The sequence below is a fragment of the Ictidomys tridecemlineatus genome, chromosome 7, assembly GCF_052094955.1.
Source record: "Ictidomys tridecemlineatus isolate mIctTri1 chromosome 7, mIctTri1.hap1, whole genome shotgun sequence".
Taxonomy (NCBI): domain Eukaryota; kingdom Metazoa; phylum Chordata; class Mammalia; order Rodentia; family Sciuridae; genus Ictidomys; species Ictidomys tridecemlineatus.
In genome coordinates, this window is record NC_135483.1 from 57,801,917 (window position 1) to 57,822,321 (window position 20,405).

At 36.8% G+C, this 20,405-nt stretch overlaps 1 protein-coding gene across 4 annotated transcripts in view; it reads right to left on the minus strand.

The window, feature by feature from the left end:
• Positions 1-1,688: 1,688 nt before the first annotated feature.
• The window catches only part of Kcnb2 (potassium voltage-gated channel subfamily B member 2), a 384,499-nt gene continuing 365,782 nt past the window's right edge, over positions 1,689-20,405 (minus strand). For all 4 annotated transcript variants that reach the window (XM_021733630.3, XM_078017031.1, XM_005335823.4 and 1 more), the window contains one exon: positions 1,689-16,290. In XM_021733630.3, the coding sequence (XP_021589305.1) occupies positions 14,134-16,290 (2,157 nt within the window). In that variant the 3' untranslated portion in view covers positions 1,689-14,133. The remainder of the gene's footprint in view (positions 16,291-20,405) is intronic.

The window sequence follows — 20,405 nt, forward strand, 5'->3', positions numbered from 1 at the left end:
AACAGATTGATCTTCCCCTGGGGACTGCGGACCCTCAGGAATAACTGGAGAGAATGCCATAATCTTTCGAGTGGATCTGCAGCTTCTAAGTGGTACAGTTAAACACGAAGGGTATGGGTACAGTGAGCTTTGGGGGAACCCTCTTTTCTCATATATGACTTTGGACCTCAAGCATTAGTCTGAAGTAGAAGGGTTCTTGGAGATTGAATGAACAGTGAACATACTATATTTTTTCTAATTCCCAGAATCTAGGATTGAGTTTTTCTACTTACCAGTCCCAACCTCTTATGTCCATAAAAATGTATCTTTGATGTACTTTGTCCTCTTTTAAATGAAATGACAACTATGGTGGCATTTTTTAAATGCATCCTGGCCCTTTTTATTTTAGGGAGATGTGTGGCAGCATCTGAGCTAGGAAATCAGAAGGGGTTGATGAAGGAAAGTGTCATCAAACTCAAGGCTAGCCTTCCTCTGTGTCATTCCTCTCTGCTCTGTGCTTAGTGTAAGGATTGGCTTAGCGAGACCAAGCCCTCTGAACTTATATTTGTAACAGAGCACAAACTCACTTGTAATATTTTACTTAAATTTTTATAGCTATCTCTTATTAATTTGACACAGGCAAGTGTCTTTGGCAGCAAGAGCAGAGACGTTTTGCTGTGGAGAGCTGCAATTTCTCAGAAGTTGTCATCCTTAAAACTTTTAGAATATTAAGCAGTGGTCCTAGAGGTAAGACTATAACACACATTCCCCAGCACTCTATTAACAAACAAAATAAGGTAATTTTCTTTGATGAAAAGATAGCATGGCATGGCTTAGATGGTCAGGGGCCTGTATTCTGTAGCCAGGATGCCTTGCTTCAACTTGTGGCTTTCCTAGTTGTGTGACCTTAAGCAGACTACTTAACTTCTCTGTGCCCTGACTTCCTTTTGTATAAAATGGGGGTGATAATAATACATTAGAAGGGTTAAATGAACAAATAAATGTATAGGACTCGGTAAATGCTGTATAAGAGTTTTTTTAAAATAAATAAATCTCTCTTTTCATTATCTGATAACCTCTTGCCTTGAAGAGTATAAATCAATGGGCAGTCTTATCATTTATCTCACTGTGAGGCAGGACTGGCTATGTAAAGTATGATACCTAATGCAAAATGAAAATACAGGGCCTCTTCTTCAAAAACTGCAAAGAATTTCAAGATGGCAACAGCAGGATGCTAAATTAAGTGCAGGACTCTGTACATGTCTGTATGCAAGTCTACATGCCTATGAAGTTGACTTTGGGGTCAGGAGTTAAGACTTGATTTAACCACAGGGCTGTTCTGAATTGATTTCAGGAATGGTAGTCAAATCAAAGTTCTTTGATTATCTCACCCTAGAGTTTTGGCAAGGTGGTTTGCATTGAATGTTTTAAAAAATACAAACCAAGTGACATATATTTGTCATCTATCTAAAAGGATTCCTTTGAAAAGGGAGAGTACAGTTTTTTTCATTTCTTTGAATGGCAATGGTTCCAATTTTTATTTTTTTTTTCCCCGAGACTTGGCGGTTTTACCCTTCACTTCTTCCAAAAGCCACCTGCCTAGAGTCAGTAATGAGGTGTCAAGAAACCATGGGTTGTTGGGAGGTGGCAGGTATGCCATGCTTAATGTTAAAGTGGCTTCATGCAGAGAACTGAAATGACACAGATGATTCATTTACACATTTATTTTCTATCTCGCTTATTCTACCAGACTGAAATGGAGAACAATGCCAGCAATTTTTTATAGACATTTTGACATAAAGTAAACAAGTATTTTGATGTTGAACAATTGTACAGACTACTACATGCATATAAGTATGCTGATTGGTGCAGAAATATTGAGTTGATCAGCAAAACTATTAATGCAAAATCACATTTTCTTTTAATGGAGTTAAAATGCAGCCGATATGGGGACACCAATACAAACACCATTAAATGGGGGAGAGAAAGGCATTGTATTAATGGTGCAGGATGACAGCAGAACAAACACGAGGAGGCGAAATCAGATCCTCTTTATAGAACTGAAATCAACACATTTTGTTTGCAAATATAAAGAAATAAAGCACATGGAGGCAGGTGAATGAGACTAGACAAGACTTAACCACTTACATATATGCTTCCATTTCTATCAGGAATCTGTATTAAAAGTATCTCAACATACTATGAGATGAAAGGCTAATGCTATGATGTACGTAGACAAGACAGGTTAACTCAGTTGAGAACTCCTAAAAATAAAATACTGATTGTGCTTGTTTTTCCCTGCAGCATCCAGAGCATTCATAGACTAGTATGAAAACTCTAAAACATGAAAGTTAATAAAAGTGAAGGATGCTTCATTTGACTGTTATCTATAAACCTAATACCATGTATGACTTAGAAATATGAAATTTTTACTTAATATATTTATATGTAATAGCATTTTTAAGGACTATGTTTGTAATATTTAATTCCTGATACTTTACTCCTTAGGTTTTAAAAATAGTTTTGAGTATTTTTTAAATCTGGGATATACTAGGGATTTAACAGAAAAAAATTAAAATACAGCTTGAGAAAAATAATAGGTTGTATATTAACCTGTTTATTAGAGAAGTCACCCAGGATTATGCCCAACAAGTTTTCTTTTCTGTCTTTTGTTTTTTGGTATGTATTAATTACTGATAGTACTGGATAATTTCACTCTAAGTTTTCAGAAAATTACTTTGTGAATCTTCACAGAGTTGTCCTGAGTTTATCAATAAAATTATATTTCAGCATTAAATGTTGAATTAATAAGTTTGGGAGTTAGAATTTTTTTTAAAAATGTGACTCTAGTAAACCAGAAAAAAGAAAAGAAAAAGCAATAGATAATTCAGGCTCCCCTTCCTGATTCTAAATACCTTTCCCTCCTTCTTTTCCTCTTTCCCTCTCCCTCCCTCCCTCTCTTCCTATTCTTTTCAAATACTGCCTTTGAAAGTCCATGTAAGTTAATTTTGTGAATATCTACCTTAAATCTTGTGTGTGTGTGTGTGTGTGTGTGTGTGTGTGTGTGCGTGCGCGAGCGCGCTTGGGGATTGAACCCAGGGCTTTGTGCATACACCCTAACCCCCAACCTTTAGCTTTTGGACACCAAAAAGAAATATTATATTCCTTGGAACACCAGACTTCAACAGCTGGGTCAATTCTGAGGAATGTGCATCTTTTGATTAGTGAAATGATCTAAAGTCAGGCAAGGAAAAATTCACCATAACCCTCCGTAACCCTCCTCCCTTTATTTTACATATAATAGTGCTGAAAGAAACCATTTGAGGCAGGCCTATGTTGCCAACAGAAAATAATTTAAGCAATTATATGGGATTTTTTTTTTAGTTTGTTATTTGCAATACTGAATAACTGAATTACTTGACATATTGACTATGTAGATATGACACAGATTTTTCACTACAAGCTTGAGAAAACAGTCCAAAAATACTATTTCAATATTCATGGTCAAGAATGCACAGATTAAAATGATTCACATGGTGAGATGTTTTAACTAACAGTGTTATTGCACTGTCTCAAGCCTTTTTGGACTCGATGTTGAATAAGCAGTTTACAGTCATTTTTGTACCTTGGCCTATGTACATGACACTGTGACAGAAGGTGTTGGCATAGTGAGATGAGAAGATCACAGGGCAGCTCTTGAATGAAGCAGACATAGGACAGTCCACGCTGAGTTTTTATATGAGCTACACAAATACAGGTATAAAATACATCTAGCGAGCTGTTTGGGCAGCATGATGCTTTATCAGAATACTAGTGATTAAACTAGAAATTCATATTGTTTTGAGAAAAGAGAGGAATACAGTATTCATTAGGCTATAACTAAATAGTAATAGGATCCAAGTTGTCATGCAATTATGATTTAGAATGTGAAATACTTCTTAAAGAATCATAATAAATTGAGAGTCCCACTAAGTCATGTGTTACACTAGTTTTCATGAAATGAATAGGCAACCCTCCCCCAAAACCCCCCAAACAAACTAACAAACACCTCCAACTAACCAACCAAATAACTCTGAAATAACCACCTCCAACCAATCAAAAATCCTCATTAAAATTATTGTTTTCAGTATAATTTCAAGTATTATTATCAGTATTATTTAAGTATTATAATGGCTACTGAATTCTGTGAAGGTGAAATTTTAATGTATCTTAGAAATTCCTTTATAAATTTAGTGGAAGAATTTCCAAGTCACCCTGTCTTTAACATCAGAATTTATTGCACCCTGCAGGGTCCCACAGGGTCCATCCCACTTTGGTTGGAATAGTTGTGTTGAGACAGTGGAAGGACTGTATAATGTGTTGCATTATATGTAGTCCTTGGTCATTACTCAGCTCTAGTGTTCACAAGGACATAGGGCTCTATCTAAATTTTATGTCCTTGTATTTAAAAAAAAATTGAAATTAAAAATTAGCTTCACCATTATGTTTCTTGATCAAAAAGATTAATTTTAAAACAAAGTAAAACAAAGTCTCCAATAAAATCTATATTAATAGAAATCAATACTTTAGATTTCAAGACAAAATTTAATGAAGAATTTTTCTTTTTTTTGTACCGGGAATTAAACCCTGTGGTGCTCTACCACTAAGCTATATTCCCCAGTCCTTTTAATTTTTTATTTTGAGATAAGGTCTCATTAAGTTGTTCAGGCTGGCCTCAAACCTGCAATCCTCCTGCCTTAACCTCCTGAGTTGCTGGAATTACAGGTGTGTGTCACTGTGCCCAGCTAAGAAATCTTTTTTTAATACCAAAAGCTTTTATTCTCATTGTTTATTTTGACAAATGGCCAAATCATGGTAAATCTGGAATCACATTGATTATGAATTAATTTATTAAATGTTTTCATAAGTTTACAAATGTTTAAAGCAAGAAAGATGGACTCACATATTGAATATTCACAAAATGATGAAGTATATTTAAATTTAGAGGAGGGGGTATAAAAGACTCTTAAAGTCTTAGTCATTGTAGGAAGCTATCTTCCTCTAGAAGAAATTGGTGTTTGTCTAGTAAACATTACAAATTTAAGGCAATTAGGTTAAAAAATGTGCTACCTAGTTTTTGTAGCATGCCATTGTCAAAATAATGTCAGTCTCTCTTTTAAAAACCACATGGGGCAGATTTATGTATGTGTATAATTTAGAAAATAAAAATTCCCTCTATTTTACATAATAGTAGTTATATTCTCTCTCTCTCTCTCTCTCTCTCTCTCTCTCTCTCTCTCTCACACACACACACACACACACACACACACACACACGTTAAAATTTTTGACTGTTTAGGAAGCCACAGAAGAATGTGAGAATACTAAGTAATTAGAACACAAACGAGAGTTAAATTATTTCTTTTGGAATACTTTTTTTTCTTTTAATACTTATCTCTAGGTTGTGAGGCACTGTGCTAGGCACTTCCCTATAAACCATCTCATTTAAGTTATAATAAGATGGTTTTATAATAAGATGGTTTTTATTTTTGAGAAACCTAAGATTTATAATAAAATTAGATACATTAATTTCAAATGGTCACCTAAATATATGTTTACATGAGAGAATTTTTTAAAAGTCTATTCCCAAAATGACTTATTTGTAATTAGATGTATAGCAAAGTATAATTTTTCAATATGGCTTTCTTTCCACCCCTAATATCTTTCGCTAAAGTTTTGTTTAAATGGCTATTACACTTTGGGTCCAGGGCCATATAAAAACTACCAAAATAATTTTAATTTTCCCTGATTGAAGTATTTGTTACCATTGAAAATGAAAAGGGTAATATTTGTATTTTCCTTTTGTTATACTGCCTTAAAAATAGACATACTAGTTGGTTGCGAACACACCTCGTGTGCGCGCATGCGCGCGCGCGCGCACACACACACACACACACACACACACACACACACTTATTTAGTAGAAAGTTAGCATTTAGGATGATTCCATGAGATAAATTAACAAATTAGGCATCATCCTTCTCATCAACCCGGCTATTTACCTTTGAAGTTCAAAAACTTAGTACTGAGGCTTAAGAAATACTGTGTCTTTGGGATGAGGGGTCTCAGTAGTAGTGTTCCTAGTAGCATGTACAGGGTCCTGGGTTTGATACCCAGCACCACCAAAAGAAAACAAACCTGTTATTATTATTATTATTATTTTGGTTAATCATGGTAGAACACACTGTGTCATTGTTTTGTTGATCAAATCATGTCAACATACTCTATGGAGACAGTTCCTCTGTCCTTAGGCCTAAGTTTTCTGACCTCTTGGGCATCCTTTAGCTTTGGGCTTCAGGTTCCTGTTGCTAATTTCCTATTGGTCCTGCCTTTGACTTGGTACCTGATGTACTCTCAAGCAGGAAGGCCCTAGGGAAGGATTGCTGGTGTGTACTGTGGATAGAAGAGGAAGGAGTCATTTGAATGGGCAGGATGTGAGATTTGATTACAAGAATCTTATTTCAAACCAGGATGGTGAAACCTGACAAGGTAGAAGGCTGACTCATACCCACAAATGATTTCCATTACTCTCCAGGACCCTGCAGGGAATGTTGATAAGATGCCCAGTAACTTTCACCTTTAAACATTTTCTTCCATTTACATTCACTTCTTCAAACAAAGCAGCACAAGCAAGCAAGCCATATAAAACAGAAAAGATTCCAGATTGAAAGTAAGGTACTAAGAGCAGACATAGCCATTATATAGTTAATTAAATGTTATTAAAAATGTTCTAGTGTGATAATGGTACCTCATATTTGCTTAATAAACATTTTTTATATGTTCACTTTTGCTTTTTTCTGCTTTGATATCATACTTTTTAAAAATTGTATAAGTTTGGAACTTGGCTATGTGTGAGAAACCTAATGTTTTGTAAGTTGCATGTTTTAATTCTTCTTCTTTGGTTTTGAACTAAATAAGACTTTTGCCAGTTCTTTAGTGATATTTTTCATAGCATATACATAATAATTCTGGTGATAGCATTAGAATGAATAAGTAATTTGGGAAATAGTAGATATTGCTTTTTGTGTATTTGTTTTCCTTTCAAAAAACTTCTAATTTTAATTAAACATTATGATTTGAGTTTAATTCGCAGGTTCAAAGCATTGCCTAACCCATATGCTGAATAAGAATTTTAGAAGCATCTTGTTCTAAAGATGGGCCAAAAATCTGGCTGACAATGAATTTCTGGCCAGCACACACAGATGTCTGTAGGGAGTTTAGAAAACACCTGCTATTTCACCAGGGTCAGTTCAGGGGTATTTCAGGCTCTACTTGAAATCTTCAAGTGGAATGGGAACTGTAGGTTTCCAAGCTCATCAACCCAATAGCTTCATCTTCACAGATCCATGATTCTTAAACAACTTCCACTTTTGAGTTCATATTCAGCTTCCCACTAAGGGCAGAAAGGTCAAAGTAACATTGTGGATCCAGAGTGCAGACTAGGGCACTGTTAAATATTCAGCTAAAGTCATGACTTTGTTGTGATTTAGAGGCAGCAGGGTGAAATATTTCTGAAAGTGCAGTGCAGAGAGAGGATAGCCACAGTATGATCAGATATTTGGGAGTAAGAAAGAGAAAACTGAGAGATTATCATAAAAAAAGAAAAAGGAAAAGAAATTCTTGGGATGTAGTTAACTTTTGGCTATATGAATGGGTAACCAAAAGTCGTGAATTTTCTTTGAAGTTCTGCTTACCATATCCTTTCTTGGCAAGTAGAATTCTACTTTATCTCGGACTGACCACTAGAGGACACTCCAAGTGGAGAATAAGAATCAGGATGGCGCCTCATGACTTCCTTCTGAACCTGTTAGCTCAGCTTCTGCTCTGTCACTGTTCTGTCTCTTGGGTCTTGATTCTTTATTTTTATTTATTTTTATTTTTTATTATTTATTAGTTACACACGCAGTACAATAATCTTGACATATTATACATTTGAATCAAATGGGGTATAATTTCTCATTTTTCTAGGTGTACAGGTTGCAGAATCACATACGTGACTGTATAACCAATGTGATTCTGCAACCTGGGTCTTGATTCTGAAAGTTTGTTTTTATTATTTGATTCTGAGAAGCTGCTTTTACTATTTAGTATGCCATCAAAAATCTGTTTTCAGGTTGAAACATAGCAAAAATAATAAAAACTCTTCAGCCACATTGTCACAGTGGGTGGAAGATAAACTACATTGCTCAGATTAGCATTCAACTTTGGTCAGATCAGCAGGTTGGGATGACTTTGATCATAGCATACAGGGTGGGATAAAAAAAATCAAACAGAACAGTTGAAACGATAACTTAAACACAATTTCTGGGTGGAATCTTATTTTCTTTTGATAAAGTGGGAAATACCTTCATTGAAATACATTGTCACATGAATTGAGCGAGATCAGTAGAAGAAGGGGACCAGGTAAAGCAGGGAAGGAGGGGAGGGAGATGGGAAATACTGGGAAATGATATTGGCTGAATTATGTTATATTGTGTGCCTGTATGAATATGCAACAACAAATCCCACCATTATGCACAACTACAATGCAACAATAAAAATATTGAAAATAAATAAATGAGGAAAAAAGAAATACATTGTTGCTATATTTCAGACAGTTGTTATAATTTAAAACCTGTGTATTTGGAAATTGGGGTGGAACTTGAATTTGGGGAAAAGTAAAATAGGATGTTTTTCTTGTTTGTCAAGGGTAATTTGGAAATATCTTAGATGATAAGAAATAATTTCTTCAGGACAGAAAGTGAAGTTGAAATTGTGACCTCAGTTCTAATTTTCATGTAAATAGTAAATATTTCATCTAAATTACATAGAAGTAGATATGTAGACCTAATACAATTTCTGTTTTAAAATGTACTAGTTTACTTACATTTTTTTCTTAGTCTTTCTTCCTTTTTTTTGTTCTTGTATCTTTAGCTGGCCTTGAAATGACTTATTATTATAACAGGCAATTTCCCCACCTTTCTGTGTTTATATGTATATTTATAGGTTAAAATGCTTTTAGACTTAGTAAAGAAGAGATTATGCATTAATGGCAATGATAAATATGGATTTATGGAATTAAGTCAGGCTGTTTTAAAAAGGCAAGTAGAAGAAATGGTTATTGAAACCACTAATGGATAGCAGTATATCACAATAAGTGCTAAGTTGAAAAATACATAGGAGATTCACCAAGATTTTATATTTGAGACATTTCCTCTTTCTCAGCAGGTATTAGCTTTTAAATCTTTTCATATCTACTTAGATTTTATAGTTTCCTTTTGCTTTCTTTTTTCTTTTATCTCCTTCTTTTTTAGTTTGTTTGGAGGACAACATTATAGTGGCAAAATATCCAATATATTTTCAAATCCTTGTGGACCTCCTGTATAAAGATCTGGAATCAAGCTAAATGATTTCTGCATATCAAATTTTAAATATTAGAAATTTAGAGGTCTAAGCAGAGAATCATGATACATCCCTAAAATGTTACCTATAAACAATAAGAAGTAAGAAAGAACATTAAAATGCTTCATTTTCAACCATGTAGCCATTGAATATACTATTAAAATGTAAAATTTTTATAGACCTTTTCACTAGTATTAAATTTTGCTTCAGTTATGTATGATAGACTATTATTCGCTATTTTCGACAAGCAATTAATCTATCTGAAAACATTTTTGATTTTTGTGTTTTGTTTTAGGTGTTAGAAATTGAATCCAGGACCTCACACATGCTAAGCAAGCACTGTGCCACTGAACTACATCCCTAACCCTGAAAAACTATTTTTAAATTCATCAGATAATTAGGAAAGACAACTCATAACCTCATGCAATCAATCAACAATTTGCTGTTTGAAAAACTAAACTATGATTAAAAATAATTATATATCAAGCTATAAACCATCCATTTCTTAAGAAAATAGTTCTTTGAAAAATAATATCATTTGTTACTGCTGTATACTTTCTTGGTTTGATCATGAAGTGATTTTTCTCCATTCTCTAAAGTGACATTTTTTTCATAACCCACATCATCCTCAGCCTGGTTGTTGGACCAGGCAGCCCCATGAGACTGAGTTTGTACCTTAGTGCCTGGTGTTGAATACAGAGTGCTCAACTAGTATTTACTAAATGAATGAACAGTGAAATGATAGTCAAATTCAATGAGACAATATTTCTGAGTTTGGATTAGAAGTAGGTATTTCTAAAGTTTGATTTGCTTTTGTTTCAAAAGATCAAGTGGCTTCCTGCAGCCCTCTGCCTAATGTGCATGTCACATTGCATCACGAATAATGCATTCTCCTCTTTAGCCAAGGGGTGTGTATCTTATGGCCAGAATTCCAAATTGGCAAACATATGTGCTAAACATGGTCCATGCCAATTAGCTCAAGTCATTACCATTTGGCACGATCCACTGCTACATTAAGCAAACTGCATGACTATAAATTCACTTCTAGCTTTATTTACACAATTCCAAATATTAATAGAAAAAGCTTCTAATTAAACATACTTTCCAGTGATATATCAGAATGCCAGACTTGAAGCCAGATGACATGCTGAGGCAGGTCCCACTATTCACCAGTGACCTGTGTGAACTTGAGCAAAGAACAAAAACCTCTCTTGTCCTTGATTGGTAATTCAGAAGATTGTTGTGAGAGAAGAAACTATACATCCATAAGGCTTTTTGTTTTTTTTCACAACTCAACCCTCAATAAAACATAGTTGTATTATTGATTTTGCTTGGCTAGTGTCTACATGAAAGTAAGACAGTTAATAATAAGAAATTAATGGGAATAGACACTTGGCACATAGTCTTCTTGTTACCAAATATAGTCACATAAGGGATGCTTGCTTCAAAGCAGTTGGTTGTGCCAGAGTGAAGAAATTTCTGGTGAAATTGTTTAGAGACTAGTTAAGCCAACTGCAGGGATCCACTTAGCATATCATTCTTGTATATGTGGACCTACCTGAGAAGTATATTGATGCCTATTTTATCCTCTTATGGATGGTCTCAATCTTTGGGCAAAGTGCACTGTTGTTGAGAACCAGAAGAATCAGATCAGTCTTTCCTGGGACTGTGCTATTTTGAAGTCATTCAAATAGTTTACATATTGACATTTGTCTCTGGTCTCTGAGTTAGTTATCAATGAATGAACTCTCTCAGCACTAGACATTTTCAGTAGTCCTCAAAGTACCAATTCTATATTCCTGCCTATAATCTCTATTGAGGCAGTGCTTCTCAAACTGGGAATGCATTATCCGGGGGGATACAAAAGAAGTGTCCTACATTATAAGAATATTAATTTTGTTAGTTCACAAATAATACAAAACATCATTTTAAAATATTGAAACAAGTATTTCACAGAATAAAATGCAGCATTTACATGAATTTTAATGTAAAACTTAAAAGACTTTGAAAGAACTCTTGTCTGGTAGGCATATTTCCAGATCTTTCCAGGCATACATGTTCATTCTCTGAGTTAGGTGCAGTTCATGGAAGAGGTTTAGAAAGCACTGCACAGATGCATCTTGGGAACCCTCTGTCACCAAACTGTCTCCCTGTGGAATACCAAATTCAAAGATTTTTTAAAGAGGAAAATTTTCTATTTTTCCTAAAGAAAGACTATTGGCCCAGAGGAACTAGGATGAATTGAAGGATAAACTTTCCATGGGATATTTTAGAAAATTCTTTAAAACTTAAACCAATGAAAAGGAAACAAAGACACTTCCTCCACTTAGATTGAAGGGACAAGAGTTTTTAGGGAAAACACTTCCATGAGCCTTGTCCTCGACTAGGCAAGGCTACTGATGTTAGGAATTCTGGAGCAGACACATGAATAGTGAGAACTTAGTCAATTGTCAGGACTACAAGATAAGTCCACTGTGCAGTGAAATTAATTTAAAAAATTGAGATATATCAGTAACAGACATCAGACAATAACTGCTTCATGAGGCTATATAAATAAAATGATTTTCATAACTTACTTGCTATTCATCTAATAGCCAATAAAACTGTTTGACTTTGAAAAACTATATATAGAAAATTCAAACACTCTAGCTTTACAAAAAATGATCAATGTTTAGTTTTAGACACTGAAATAAGTATGAGTAATGTAAATATCAATGATAATGACCATAAACTCTTACAGGTTATGTTTTGAAACATAAGAAACAGAAATTCAAAGTACAGTGAAAACAAAATGTTTTAAATAATTATTTTTAGCAGCAGGGCTGCTTAGATTTCAACTAAAGATCAAAGCTTGTTTTCTTATCTGAGATTTAATGACCAGATTTTGTTAATAAAGAAATGTTAAAGCCTGAAGCTAGGTTTTAATATTTGGGCTCTTTTTTTTCTCCCTAAGTTTTTTCTTTCTTTAACAACTAGAATAAAATATAGAATGCTTTTTCCCCCCCTTTACACAATAAGCTGTGCTTTTAATTTGGCTCATCATTTTCCTATTTCCCTGAAATTTATACCCACAGGTGCAAAATGTATTTTGCTGAAGCAAAACCTGGACATTCATGGGAGACAAAGGAATAATTCATTTGAAGTTTTAAGGGAGTTTGACATCATTTTTTTTCTTGGTTTTCATTTGGGCAAGACTGAGACCCAAAGAGATTATGGAGGTTTATACAGGATCGCACATCTGGTCACTGCACATCTGTGATCAGAGCCTCGATTCCTGTGAAGTAAGGTAGATTGGAATGACCGGGCTCCAGGACAGACGTTCCCAACAGGGAACAGCCTGCCTGTGCCTTAGTGCCTCTGGATTTCACCATTCTCGGTAGAAAATGCTGGAAGTGGTTTTCATCAAGGTTACCACTCCCAAGGAGATGGATCTGGAAACCTGATGAAGGTAGTTGCTGAAGGAGTTTCTGATGAAAGTAGTTACTGAAGGGGTTGCTGCCATCTGTGGCTTGGGCAGAATTCCTATCCTGCAAAAGAGAAAAACTTCCCAAACCATTACAGAGAAACACTCAGTGACCCATTTCTAGGCTTGGGCTCTTTCCTTTGTAACTCATGTTGAAACAAACTTTCTCTCTGTAATGGGTGGCAGTCTTGTTTAAATGGCTCTGCTTTTAGTTTTTCAAAAGTCATTTTCTGGAATTTCCATTTTGGCATCTCTACATTATTATTTATAGATCTTTAGTTTGAAAAGTTTATATTGAATATAAGAGAAAAATGTAGTCAGGTTGAGATGGACAAAATAGTTTTTTTAAAAAATCCAGTTTCCAAATACGGAATGCCAATTTTTAAAAAAAGTTTTGTTGTATGATATAACCCTTTATGTATTTTTCAGGATTTAAAAAAAATGCATTTCTCTAATAGGCTATGGCATGATGCATAACCTATTCGCAAAATTTCAAGCTTCCATTCCAAATATTGTTATACCTGGTCATTAAATCTTGCTGATTTCCATGATTTATAAATAAAATCACAAATGCTACAACTAAGCAAAAGCAAAAAAGAAAAACATACCCTATGGATTATAGCACAAATAAATAAAAATACTGTATTCCTTTAAATGAATGTTCTTATAAGAGCTTTATAACCCAAAGCAAGATATGAGAGATGGTTTAAGAAGAGGTTGCAGTTTTGCAACCAAAGTCTGTATAGCTCCTCCAGGCAGTAGCTGTGAAGGAAATACCTGCGTCTCAAAGACTTGTTTCCACATGTTCTTGACACTTCTGCATCCAGGCCCCGTTATTTACAACGTTATGCATTTTTGCAAGCTCAAAGCACCTTATTCTTCATAATTATGAATGCATGCAGTGACATTTCATCCTTTCATGTGCAAATTCTAAAATTCATTGTAACATAAAAGTTAAAACTTGAAAATCTGCCTACAATTTGAAATGAAAGGATCAAAAATGTCAGACATTGCAGAGGAACTGGTTCCTAACAGAGCTCTCTTTATTGGTTTACTGTTCTTCAGTTGTTTTTGTTTGTTACAAAATGCAGTCTTGACTCTTTATTTAAACAGTACTTAAACTAAACTGTTCATGCCATGCAAAAAATAACATTTTATGCACTTTTTTTTGGGGGGGGGATAGGGGCTTCCCATGATTTAGTTCACAGGCATTATTAACCGTGTTTTAAGAAACAAGTTTTTTTTTTTTTAAATTATTGCTTTTGTAACTAGTCACATGCTGGTTTCACGTGTGGGACAATAACCTGTGTCGCCTGGGTTGGAATGAATTTCTGGGGCAAACAAGTGGTTTTCCATCTTGCACCCTTCCTGACTACTCTCCTTTTTGACTTCACCCACAGCGTGACAAATGTCTTGCCTACAGTTGTGACTCGTGTTCTGAGGGGAGGAAGAGCCCACACAGCCCTCTTCTCTCAAAGGGTCTCTCCCATCACTAGGCTTATCTGCAAAGCAGTTGGGGCTAGAGACCGCTTGCATGTCCGGCCTGGCCCCTTGGAGCTCCAAGAAGTCTTCGTCTTCTCCAGTATCTATTTCAGTGAAGCTTCTCCTCTCCCTCGAAGAGAAAGCAAATAGTTTCTGTTTGGGAAACCGAGGGGACAGCCCTTTGGAAGGTCCCTGACAGTGCGCTGAAACATCAGCACCCAGCAAGGGTCTGTCTCCCTGGGGGAGGGTTTCTTCCAGGAGGATGGTACTGATGTGCTGCGGGGTGGTAAGAGAAAAGTCAGCTGTGGTTACCGGCAGTGGCCTGGCTGTGCTGGGTGGAGTCTGGGGAGCACTGCCTCTGTTTTCCTGAAAGTTCACTTTGAGGGATCTGGACTTTAATGGGTTGCTCCCTTTCAGCGAGCTCTTAGGGCTGTCAGTGGCACTGTCGGACAGCACAGGACCATGTAGCCCACACTGGGCACCACTGGCATCAAGGTTCACAGTTATATCGATTGGGGCATATTCCAGGGTGGCATCCCTGGCATCACGCCCTTTCTCTCTGCTGAGTGTTAGAAATGGGGGGCCTCGGGCTCTTTGGTGCTCATCTATCCCTGGGAGGTCAGTGGGGAACTTCATCTGCAAGTGAGATGCAGAGGGTGGTGGCAGGGGTGATCTCTCTGTCTCTGTGAAGTCAGTGGCACAGCTGGTGAAGCTGTCGATGCTGGAGGTGCTCTTCATGTCCACAATGACCTCGGTCTGCGCCACGGCCAGCTGCTCCTGTGGGTAGACCACTTCTTCCATTTCTATCTCTTCTTCATACCCAGATGGCCTCTCAGGCTGTTCCTGGCAGTCTGGGTTCGGGTGAGAATGAGGCTGTGTCTTGGTGATTTCATTATACAGCATCTCCAGTTTCTGGGCACTCAGATGCTGTGGGCTGGAGGAAGAAGTGTTGTTCAGCTGCTCGTGGGAGTCTTTTTGGCTAACCTCCTGGTACTTATTCTCATAAGATTTGTTGGAGCTTGTTTCTGACAGAGCCTTCCTGGCCCACTTCCACCGGCTTGGGGACAGGTGATTATCATCAGCCGAGTCCTTTGTATTGGCCGACTCTCCAGCCTTCTCAACAGCCACGTCTATCAGTTCCATACTTCGAGCGAAGGCATCTTTTAAGTTCATAGAAACAATGCTTCCATTCCTTTTGGCCCGCTCAAGAGCCTCTCTCCTTTTAATGGCCTTCTCCTGACGTTTCTGCTCTTTATAAAACTCAGAAAAATTGTTCACAATGATTGGGATGGGAAGGGCAATGACCAGAACCCCAGCAATACAGCAGAGGCCTCCCACAATTTTCCCTAGTAATGTTTTAGGGTAAATGTCACCGTAGCCCACGGTGGTCATGGTGATGGTGGCCCACCAAAATGATGCAGGAATACTGGTGAACTTGGTAGCATCTTCATCCTTCTCAGCGAAAAATACCAAGCTGGAAAATATCATTATCCCCATGGCCAGAAATAATATCAACAAGCCCAGCTCATTGTAACTCCGTCTGAGGGTGAACCCCAGAGACTGCAGGCCCGTTGAATGTCTGGCGAGTTTCAGGATCCGAAGGATGCGCATGATTCGGAAGATCTGGACCACACGCCTCACGTTTTGGAACTGCAGCACACTCTTGTTGGACTCTGTGAGGAAAATGGTGACATAGTATGGTAAGATAGCCAGCAAGTCAATGACATTCAGTGGGCCTTTAAAGAACTTCCATTTATTTGGTGAGGATAGGAACCGTAAAAGGTACTCCATGGTAAACCAAGCAATACACACAGCCTCCACGTGTGCCAACTTGCGGTTGTCGGTGGGTTGTCCAAATTCATCATTTTCCTGCAGCTCTGGAAGTGTGTTGAGAGACAAAGCAATGGTGGAAAGTACGATAAACAGGATAGACACGATGGCCAAGATCTGGAAAAGAGGAGAAAGGTCAAGTTAGTAAGTCCTCTTGGTCGCTTAGGTGGCTGGGCAATCTGTGGATCCGTGGTTCTCTAAATGATATGGAATGCTCCAAGTTATTCCAATAAGGATTTAAGAAGATAAACTTTTCACCCTAAAGTTCTCTAATGAATACAAACACATTCACTCTTTATGAGTTCATTTCACTTAAAAGCCAAATGCACAGCTGGGAGCAGTGGCTGCACACCTGTAATCCCAGCAACCTGGAGGCCAAGGCAGCAGTATCAAAAGTTTGAGGCCAGCCTGGGCAAATTAGCAAGCCACTATCTTAAAATAAAAAATTTTAAAAAGGAGGTGGCTTGGGTGCAGTTCAGAGGTAAAGTGCCTCTGGGTTCAATTCCCAGTTTTTTTTTTTTTTTTTTTTTAAAAGAGCCTAATGTACATTTAAATTCTAGGACCTAATTAATTTGAACAAAGTCAAGTCCCCTTTCCATGCCATTGTTCTTAGGCACAGTTGTGTGGGTTTTCCACCATTGGATGTGGGCCCCATATGGCTAGAACAGTATTTTTTTTTAAACAATCATCTTTTCTTTCTTAGCTAGCTGTAATTTTTCTCTCTTAACCATCCTGTTGTTTCCTTAAGTGAATTGTCTTACATACTATATAAGCTAAACAGAATTCATGATTGCTATAAGTTTTATTACATAACTAAGAATATAAATGCAGAACATAAAAGTGAAGAGAGAATATGGCACTCTGTTTGACACTACTTCTCCTAAGAACAAATACTTCTTGTGTGTAGTAAGTTTTGACATTGGAATCAATGTCAGGATAGCCTTTGCTCTGGGATGTGTGCACTCTGGGCCAACATTGTCTGGGAAAGGAACATTATGAGTTATTATGGTTTGGACATAGGTGTTCCCCTCAAAAGTTTAGGTGTTAAGACAGGAGTGTTCAAGGCTGAAATGTTTGGATTATGAGAACTGTAACCTAATTGATGAATTATTCCATCTCATGAATTAATAATTTCAATGGACTACTCTATTGGGTGGTTGGCAGGTGGGGTGTGCTGGAGGAGGTGGGTCACTGGGGCACGCCCTTGGGGATTGCATCTTGTCCTCTTTGCTCCTTCTTCTCGGTCTGCTTCCTTGTCAGTACAAGCTAAGTAACTTTCCTGCCTTGTGACCTTCCACCATGTTGTTCTGTTTCACCTCAGGCCTAGAGCAATGGAACTGGCCAACTATGGACTGAATCTCTGAAACATAAACCCCAGATAAACTTTTCCTTCTCTTGTCAGGTCTTTTGGTTATAGCAACAAAAAGTTGACCTAACATGTAAGCTAAGTTCAGTCAGGCAAGATAAAGAGCTTGAAGAATGATCATGATGATAGTGCAAGGCAGATGTTCTAGGCAGAAAAGATAGTAGCACCATGTCGGGCTTGGGAGGAAAGAGGCAGAGCTCAGAAAGAAGAAAGAAGAGGATCAAATGACTGGGTTTTAGAGTCAAGAACTCTGAACTCTGTCCCTGACTTTCACTGTTTGACCTTGGGCAAATTATTTAATATTATCTATCTCAGATTGCAAATACAGTGAGTGAAGGCAATAATCATAGTCACTTCATGATTGTTGTAAAGATTATAGAATATACAGATGTTGCTACATATATAAAAATACTCATAATTGTTAGAGGCTGAAATGTCCCCAAAACAAGTTATGTAGAAAATCTGTAAAATTATACATTATATAGACAACCCAAGAAGGGATTTCCTCCCTATAACTCAATGTTCTAGATTTATGGGGTAAACTAGGAAGATTAATGTTTGAAGGCAATGTAAGGAAGATTTTGTTTAGTAAAGGATGCACATTTGGAATATAGTTCTTGGTGGAATAGGAAATCTCTCTTACTTAGGTCAGTTCTGGCTTGGTTTCTTCTGACTTTTGGCCATGACCTTGGTAGGTGTCATTGGTCTCAAGTATTATAGGTAGCTTTGAGAAAAAATATACTGACAGTGAGTGTTTCATTTAGAGAGTCAGCGTCTAGTAAACATTTGAAAGGACGATGATTAATATTCTGAAACCACAACTCTACACATCAGATTGAAAAAAAATTAGTTTACATCAGAACTTCTTTCTCTATTTCTTTTGCTTTATCCTCTTAAATTTCTCTACTTCCAGACAATTCTCCTTTCCCTTCCTCCTTTCTCATCTTAGGCTTCTGATGCCTTTCATTGTTTGTTTGCTTTTTTCCTTCCTATTCTTTTGGCTCCCATCTTTCCTCTTAAATAGATAAAGAAAACCATAATTTTACATATTTCAGAATGGGTCACAGACATTAAATACTTAGGTCTCTTTAACTTAAAGAAAAATGCTTTATTATTAGTGTTTGTGGTTTTTTTTCCCCTTAGAAATAGGTTAAGCATTTTTTTTCCTGAATATACTTCAGAATTTCCATTAAAAAGGTGGGTAAGTGAATAACAGTAGAAAAAGGTCATCTACTCTAAGAGATGGTGAAAGCTGAAGTTAGAAACTCCCTCAAGAAGGTTTATTTAAATAAACCCCTAGATAATGGGATTCAGATGGTTTATTAAAGGCACCCTGGGCATGCTCACCTTGCATCTCTTCCTTCAGAGGCCAATGGCAGACACCGCCTACAATACTCCATCACTAAAATGTGCCTGAGGGGAAGCATTAGTGAGATCCCATCCATTTACATCCTCTTACTGTGAGGAACCAGGGCAGCCATGCATTTTCTAGGTGGTCTCACTGTTACTAATATTCCTTTAGACACTTTGAGTATTGGATTTTCACCATCATTCTTATACTGATACTCCCTAGATTTTCCACATCTAAATCCATTCCCTTGCCCATTTGGGATGCATTTTACTGATGTTTATTCTTTAAAGAGAAATTAGAAAAGCAGAAATGCAATTGAATTCGCTCCACATTCTATTATTTTCCAACCTGCTTTCCTCCTCAGGAGATCCAACCTAAGGCCTTGTGTTTAATAGGCAAGTGCTCTACAACTGCAACTGCGTCATACCCCCAGCCCCCACATTTCAATCTTTAGGACAAAGCGAAAAATGAAAAGTCCAAAGTGGGCCTTCAGTTTTTTTTTTTTTAATTCCCAATCAGTGCTAGATTTGTAGGCCATTTTATTTCTTCAATTAATTTTTTTGGGAAAAAACCACAAAACGTTCTATAATATTAATGTAGTCCATAGCCTAGCTGATTACAGTTTAACAAACATGGCTACCCTTAACCCTTGGAAATAAGCAAACACACAAGATGATTGGGAGTACATTCTTGAAGAAAAATAATTACTGAAGGAAAAAACACTCCAGCCCTAAACCACCCCACATTCATATTAAGGAAACTATAAGGCAATGAAATACATTATTTTCTCCTGGTGAAATTCACCCTATCAAAACCCATTTGCTCTCAATCTAGAGGAATGGTTTATTTTAAATATCTTCTGAAGCTTGGAGTTCTCCCAGAAAGACAACACTTTAGACAAAATTTTGACCATATACCAAAGGTGATGCGTGGAGCAATAACCCAAATGCACAGTTATTGTCTTATTGAAGGTTTTTTTTTATACACAATAAATATAATAAATGTGAAAATTTTCTCTAAGCTAAAGGATGAACTTCTAAACATGAATATTTACATTAGTACAGCAAACCCTCGTGGCATTTAGGTGTTGCTTCATTTATCTTAACTGTGCACAGGTTAGGACAGGACTGACTGAAGTTTTTAATCTCCGTCACCTCCAACAACTGACTTCTGGAGCTGGCAGGAGTAGAACTGTTTCTCTCAGCTTCCGCAAATAGACTGATGTTTGTACGTGGCAAAGGAAGTGGAGGTTCCAAGTGATTGTGTCATGTTGGTATGGTCTCCTTGGAGATTTGGATTAGGTCATCTCCAAGGTTCCTTTACCTCTAACATTTGGTGGTTCTGTGTCTAAATTAGAATATTTTGCTAATTCCAGTCATGTCTGTAAACCAAGCCAAGGACAAGGCACAAATGACCCTGACATTTTGGTTCAATAGACAAAATAAAATTTTACTGCTTACAAAGTCAAAAATTTAAAAGGGAAGACTTTGAAAAAATATTGCACCATCTATGTTC